The 7,975-nt window shown below is 43.6% G+C and overlaps 1 protein-coding gene across 1 annotated transcript; it reads right to left on the reverse strand.

Annotated features, from left to right (window-relative positions):
- Nucleotides 1-4,378: 4,378 nt before the first annotated feature.
- On the reverse strand, nt 4,379-5,140 carry LOC101765686 (proline-rich receptor-like protein kinase PERK2). The gene has a single exon (XM_004967039.1). The coding sequence runs from the start codon at nt 5,138-5,140 to the stop codon at nt 4,379-4,381; it is 762 nt and encodes a 253-aa protein (XP_004967096.1).
- Between the last annotated feature and the right edge of the window lie 2,835 nt (nt 5,141-7,975).

A 7,975-nucleotide genomic window follows, 5' to 3' on the forward strand; every position in this document is an offset into this window, starting at 1 on the left:
GATATGTGCTGGTAGGCTGAGCACCCGCCAGCAACCTTGAGCCAGTACAAATACCGTCTGTGCTGGCGGGTGCCCGCCTGCGAGCAACCTGCCAGTATAGATGCTTTCTGCTTTCTGTGCTGGTTCTATTTCCCGCCAGTTTTTGACGGCCCGTGAGTTATTTATAATTTCTATTTCTCGCCAGTTTTTAGTCGTCAAATTAAAATATGTATCTCTAACCACATAACAACAAACTTGAATAATAAATAATTCATATTATTCAAAGCTATATCGTACATAATATATAATTCACATTATTAAAAATCCAACATTTGGAATAGAGCTATTCTTTGCCACGTTAATATTAAAACTACTACGCTCATCTACGAAGATTTGTGCACTCGTTCACCATCAACACGCCATCTTTATCAAAGAATGATCAATCCTTATGACAAATCTCACGTAGGATGAACCTCGCCATGTCTATACAAATGTTGTCGATTTGTTTGTCTTCGATCGTGCTATAGTTTCTGTCGATGGTAGGCATCTGCAGGTATACAGTAAATAAAGATTAGGATGTACTACCATTAGGAAGTTAGCACATGACAATTGTCTTCGATCGTGCTATAGTTTCATTCGGTGGTAGGCATATGCAGGTATATAGTAAATAAAAATTAGAATGTATTACTATTAGGAAGTTAGCACATGGCAGTGTATAAGAGACTTATGTCTTCAGGGTTTGTCCGGTACCTCCCATTGTTTCTGATGAACTCGCACACGTAATATCCGTATAGCGCAGAGCCGGGAAGTTGCTTGTGGCACTACAATCAAATAGAAAAATGATGAGTTGTTATTAATGACAAGTGTACATTATATGAAAAAACTAAGTTTTTATGTTCTTACGAATCTATGATATATTATTTTCATAGCTTTATTTATTTTTGGATTGTGGTCCCCGCTTTTTAGTATGTAAAGCTTGTACGTACTTTAAGGATATAAAGAATAAAGACAAGAGTTAGTAATACAACTTAGGTGCATAGAATGCCAATATGCATTTAAGTACTGCCAAGAAATATCTTACTTTTGTATCATGCCTATGATATCCTTGTACCTATCTCTACTAAAGTTGGCTGAGTTGAGGACCACTGCTTCTCCTAGCTTGGGTAAAATAATGATGGAAATCCAGTGGTCTCTACATTATATTAAAATAATTTATATTATAGATGACATTAAATAGCACATAGTATATATATAGTAATTAAAACTAGCTTACTCAAAATTGTAAGAAGCCATGATATAATCATTGTCAGCCTTTTTCCTCATTACTCTTGCAATGTATACAGACACTTTGTGCATTTCATCTCTGTGGACTTTTAATTTTATAGCATTTTTCTCCGCTTGTGTCTGTGCTGCTTCCATGTGCTTTGATTTTTTCCGTCATTTTGAGCTTGTGCTCTGGCTCGCTTATTCGTGCTGGGTCAAGGTACGCTACCTTGAACCTGTCGTTCGTCAATCCTTCCTCCCTCCATTGCATCCAGCAAAATAGGTTGCTCAGGTACTTGACATATAAAATATATACGTATGTATTTAAAACTCATGTATGTGGTACATGTGGACTTACAAGCACCATACGAAAATGAGATTCACGTCCAGGTGTTCTTGATGGTAAAGTCTATGCAAATCCTCGAAATCGATCACAATCTGGTAATCAAGAACGCAAAGGAAAACCTTAGTTGGGACATGTGCGGTGATTGCTCGAATGCCTTGCTTCATTGCATTCATGATCCATCCATGCAGCTTATTCAGTTCCCATGGGCCCTTCAGTAGATCCCACTGATACAAGAATGGTTTGCCATGCTCATAATCGATTGAGACTTCATCTAACGCAAAGAAATTGAGGTTTTGATCCTTTTCCTTTTGCTGAGAGGTGCTGCAAGTTATAGATTTTTCACCAGAAGATGAAGCCTTCTTCTTCAATACGTTTAAAAACTTGTTGACTTCTGTCGATGGAGCCTTTGGATCATATGTGCTGACCATACGAGGTACCACTGGCCTCTGGGGAGGTGGAGATGCCGGCGAAGGCGATGTTGGATCAATAACTTCTAAATCATCTACCCGTTCATCACCTTGGAGTGCTGATGTCCCATCATCCTCATTGAGAGCTTCTCGGATAGGTGATAGCATTGGTTGCTCGTCCTCATTGGTAGCTCCTTGCACATGTGAGAGCATCGGCTGCTTCGTGTCAACATTTTAATCTAAAAGGGGTAGTTCTTGGCTCGGCCGTGATGTTTCTAGCGATGCATTATTCAGAACAATATCTCAGTGATACCACAATATGTACTGGTCCATCGCATCGCCGAGAACCTCAATCCCCCCATCAGTAGGGATGTCTATCTCACACGACTCATCCAATACCGTAACAATTGCACCTAGGCGTATTCTGTCGGGGGTGCCTTTGGGAACACATGATCCATTACTGCCATGCTAGTTGCAACCTCTCAAAACTTATTTTGTTTCCTTCCATAAGGTATAACCAACCTGCATGGTGTATCCACTTGTATGTCGTCAATGGGATACCTCACATTTGCAATGGAGCTAGCACTACTCGGATCAACGTCCACTGTTGCTATGTGCTGGTTGGCCAAGAACTCCACGAACTTCTGCTTGGTGATTTCTCTCATCTTCTCTTCAAGGTTTTTCTTATAACGGTCACACTTCCTATAGCTTGCTTCATCATTGGGGAATGCTTTACCCCAGGGCAATGTTATTCCTCGAACACTCTCAGAGTGCTCCACGATTCTGATCACGGAGGTTAGCTGATCTTTCTCCCTATCTGACTTGAAAAGACCCTTCTTTTGCACCTCGGTGAGCTGTTCCAACATCTCATAAATTTGGTCTGTTGTTAGGTGTTTGAATTTAACCTTGCCGTTGGGTGTCAATTTCGGAATTCAAGCTAGTGCCCAATTCTTGTTGCGCTCATTCAATCCTTCAAACATATCCGGTAAACCAGCTCTCCTCCATTCTTCTTCCTCTCTCCTCCATTTAGTGAAGCGTACCCTACCACACCCAAGTGATGGGGGTTCCGGGTGGCTTTCATAGTCTTCGTGGTATTTTCTTCGCTCAGGGCTTTTGCTTCCGGCGTGTTCTTCTGTTGTTTGAACTCTTCCCACATTTCTGGAGGAATCCTACCAAAGTCATCCCTAGAAATCTTGCCTTTCTGTATATATTCTTTATTAAGAGTAGACCTCCAATTCCTGAAACATCTCCCAAGGAGGCCCTTAGCAAAGTTTCTTGCGAATTTCTCTTGACCTTTAGGAAAAGTGAACCTTTCATTCAATGTGGCCCACAATACATCCTTTGTAGTGGTAGGCACATTCTTCCAATTACTAGTCATGATCCAGGTCTGCAATTTATCCCTGACAATAGCTCCACATATGTTCCAAAATCTAGAAGATATACCCTCAAGTAATATGGGCTCACCTTTGGTGTCAAGCTCTTCTGTTATGAGAATACCTTGTTTCAAGGATCTGGTTTCAGCTTTGTTTCCCATGTTTCCTTTTCAGATTACTACTAGAAGCAGTAGTAGCCGAAGGTTGTGGTGCAGAGGCATCTACCTCCTCTTCATGTAGAGTAGATGTTCTACGACATCGTGGTGGGAATAAACTAGGGATTGGTCATCATTCTACAGAGAAAACAATAGTTAGAGTTTATCATCTTCATGTGAACGACAAACATATCACTAGCTAGTATATGAATGTGCATGTAGGTACCTGATGATCCGCGATTGGATCGTATTCAGGATCATTTTGATCTAGACGCTTGCGAGACCTAGGTGGACTTGGTTCGTACTCTGGTGGAGTAGAATATGATCCACAATCATCATCAGAATCAGAATATGAGGAGGATTCAACATTGTTCTCATTGTTGTCTATCGCTCTTAATATGCAAAATTGTAAAACTTGCAATTAAAAATTATTCATGAATTTATGCATATCAATAAATATTTGTACATCAAACTTTTCCTTTCACAATTTATACATATTTATTATTCATGAATTTATGCATATGAACAACAAAATTTTCCTTTCACAATTTATACATTATTCATGAAAATTGCAATCCATAAATATTTAAACACCACATTTATTATTACATTTTATTTTCTATAATAATTAGCAATCCAGTAATTATATTTGCAAGAAAAAAGCAACCGCGTGGCCTCGGGGAGAGGAAGAGGTGCTTCGGATTGGGGGAGGACCGGTGGCAGCGCAGCGCCTCGGGGAGGAGCAGCGGCGGTCTCGGGGAGGTGCGGGCTTAGGGACGAGCGGTGCCTCAGGAAGGAGCAACGAGTAGACGCTCAGGGAGGACACGGGGCTTGGGAAGGAGTGGCAGCGCAACATCATGGAGCGGTGGGGAGAAGGGAGGCGTGGTGGCGTCGGGCGTTGGGGAGAAGCGCAGGCGCGGCAGCGGTGGGTGTCATGGAGGTGGCCGGCAATGTCGGGGAGGAGCGGAGGGGCGGGGCTTGCAGCCCGAGCTCATAGGCTGGGGGAGGGCCGGCAGTGGAGAGGAAGAGGCGGACCCATGGGTCAGATGGGGGCACAGCCGGCGGTGGAGGCGGGGTGGTGGCGGACAGCGGTGCACGGGTGAGCGGTGGCAGCATCGAGGAGGAGGTGGCGTCGGGGAGGTGGCCGCAGCGGCACTCCAGAAGTTTGGCGGTGCACGGGTGAGCGGCGGCGGCATCGAGGAGGAGGCGACATCGGGGTGGGGGCCACGACGGCGCTTCGAGAGATGAGGAGGTGCTTGGGTGACCGGCGGCGGTGCTCTGGGAGGGCGGCGGTGGAGAGGGGGACACGACTGGCGGTGGAGACGGGGTGGTGGTGGACGGTGGCACACAGGTGAGCGGTGGCAGCATCAAGGAGGAGGCGGCGTCGTGGAGGGGGCCACAGTGGCGCACCGAGAGGCGAGGTGGCGCTCGGGTGACCGGTGGCAACATCGAGGAGGGTGGCAGTTCTGGCGTGAAATTTTGGCAACCTGACGGCATAGTGAAAATTTCACGCCAGGACTTAGAAATTTTTGTGCCTGGTAGCGGATTATATAGGGCATCCTTTATGTTGGCGAGCGCCGCCTGCCAGCACTGAGCTTCTGCGCTGGCGGGCGGCATTAGCGGCCGCTAGCATGGAGGTTTCACAAAATTTCAAACAATTTAAATACTTGATAAATGATTTCAAAATTGTTTCAAACTTCTACACCTGAACATAAATGTTATATTGTGAATGTAAAAAATATAATTTCATACATAACACAAATGTTTTGACTAGTTAGTTCCCATGTCACTATAGGTTGAAACACCTAATGAGTTATATTTTGATTATGACTTGGATATCCATTTGGGAAAGACGTATTGTTGCACTATCTTAAAATTTTGTTATTATTTTTTGGTCCACATTGGTGCACTACTAAAGTTGTTACATGCCAAATATCATGATTGTTCGACAAATTTATATTTTATTAAAATTAAAATAAACCTAGATGGAATGGCACAATCCACCTTCCCCCTTGGATTTGGTGTTTTCTTGTAAACATACATTTTAGTTTTTATCTCAAATCATGAAATTTTCTTAAATATGGACATTTTTCAAAGGTTAACACAAAAATCCATTTACTTTTCGATTTAACTAAATTTTAATAAAATATAATTTGGTCCAACAATCATGATGGTATGTAACCACTTTACAAATGCATCAACATGGATCAAAAATAATAAGACAATTTTAAGATAGTATAACAGTACATCCTTCCCAAATGGATATGCAAGTCATAATCACCCTATAACTCATGAGGTGTTTCAACCTATAGTGACATATGAACTAACCAGTCAAAACATTTGTGTTATGTATGAAAATATATTTTTTACATTCACCATATAACATTTATGTTCATGTGTAGAAGTTTTAAACAATTTTGAAATTATTTATCAAGTATTTAAATTATTTGAAATTTGGTGAAAACTCTATGCTGGCGGGTGCTTAATGCAACCCGCCAGCACAGAATAGCGGTGCTGGCGGGCGGCATTAACGCCCGCTAGCAATGACTCCTGCTACAAAATTCGGGGAACCGCCTGATTTTCTCTAACTCCGAGCGTTTGTGAACGGAAATCACGCCGTTAGGCTGCCCGATTCCACCGTGGCCCCCGAGCGCCGTCATCCTCCTCCCCGCGCGTCGTCCGCGTGCCCGACATTTTGCTCCCCGCCGAGCTGTCGTCCCCTCCTTGTCTGTCATCATGTCTCTTGAATGCCATCGCCGCCGCTGCGGGCCCTCCTCCCTGTATGCAACGTGCAGCCGCCGGGCCGCCTCCCCTCCCCATCCCCGTCATGCCGCCGCCGCTCCATGTCCTCCCGGCCATCGTCGTGCCGCCTCTGCTCCACGGCTGACTCTGCCGCGTCCCCCGAGCGCCACCGTCCTCCTCCTGAGCTCCACCGCCGTGCGTCATCCGTCAGGCCGCTTGCTCCCTGCCGCCGCTCCACCTCCTCCTCGACTGCCGTCGCGCTGCCTCCCCTCCCCGGCCAATTCCATAGCGGCCCCCGAGCACCACCGTCCTCCACCCCGAGCGCCGCCGCCGCACGTCATCTGTCGAGCCGGCTGCTCCCTGCCGCCGCTCCACCTCCTCCCCGGCCGCCTCCCCTCCCCGGTCAGTTGTTTTTTTTTCCATTTTTTCCATTTTGTTTTAGTAAATTAATTAAGAAGAATTGTGACATTTTTCCATTTTTATTCCATGCAATTGCAACATCATAAAAAATATGTTATGATTAGTTTATATGCAGATCACACTATATTGTTTTAGATAGGGATTGTGATAGAAATTAAAATTTGTTACCTTCTTCCATTTTTATTCCATGCAATTGCAAAATTATAATAAATATGTTATGATTAGTTATAACAATGTTCATGAGATCTAAACCAACAATTGTAAATTTCTTCCTTTATTTTGGATAATCTTTTATTCTGAGCATTTTCATAAATTTTATGTGGATAGTTTGGGCTAACTATGGCAAGTGGAAGTTCTTTTCCCCATGGTGGTGGCAGCTATGGAGGTGGCCGTCGTGGTGGTGGCGGCTGTGGAGGTGGCAGGGGATAGTTCGGGCTCGATGACCCTCCCGCTAGTCGTCCAGGACTTCACTTCCATGGCCCCATTGACTTGCCATTCGACGATTGAAGTAGAGGAAAAATTCCCAACATAGTAATATTCTTTCCTTCTTTTAATTAATTTTGTTACTACACATGAATAAATTCTAAATTTACTTACATACAATGTAGCTTATCAAACCTATCTCAAAGATGTTGTCCAAGCTATAGGTGGTACTTCTCCTGTAGTGCAAACCAAGGACGTTGGTGAACGTAATTTGAAAAGCATACATCTCTCTTTTCAAGTACCTGTTCAAGATACAGATTTCATCTCGATGTCACCCAGAGAGGCCATCCTGATGGTTGCAATTGCCGCATGGGGTAAAATAGCACCAAGTACGGTAACTATTGAGAGGACCGTCGTGGAGGCCTGCCTAGAGCAGCTTAAGGATCATGGGTACTTTGTGCTAGACTTTTCATATTTTCAAATAAAGCAGCTCAAGGAGGGAGAAGGCGATGTGATTGTGACTGCTGAGAGGCTTTCTCAGCTTAATGATATTGTATGGAACATTCTTTTATTATTCTTTTAACTTTAGTTATGTTACATCTTTTAACTTCATCATGTTATAATCATATTTTAGGATATAAATGGTACTACCATTTTGGAAGCAAGCTTTAGTGCGATTCTGGATCAAGTCTTGGAAAAGTTTTATTTGACTAACATGGGTGGAAACCCAATGTTCACCCTAGATTTGAAGTTCCAGACTGATCTCACTTTCTATAGGACACATCAGTTAACATCTCCATTATTCGAAATTTATAGTAGTGTATGTGATCGTCCATGGGAAGCAAAGGAGAGTGCACTCATCTATGC

The sequence above is a fragment of the Setaria italica genome, chromosome IV (genome assembly GCF_000263155.2).
Source record: "Setaria italica strain Yugu1 chromosome IV, Setaria_italica_v2.0, whole genome shotgun sequence".
Classification (NCBI taxonomy): domain Eukaryota; kingdom Viridiplantae; phylum Streptophyta; class Magnoliopsida; order Poales; family Poaceae; genus Setaria; species Setaria italica.

Excerpts from the sequence above, each read along its gene's own strand:
- LOC101765686 (XM_004967039.1), bottom strand. The coding sequence starts at position 5,140 with ATGCCGCCCGCCAGCGCAGAAGCTCAGTGCTGGCAGGCGGCGCTCGCC.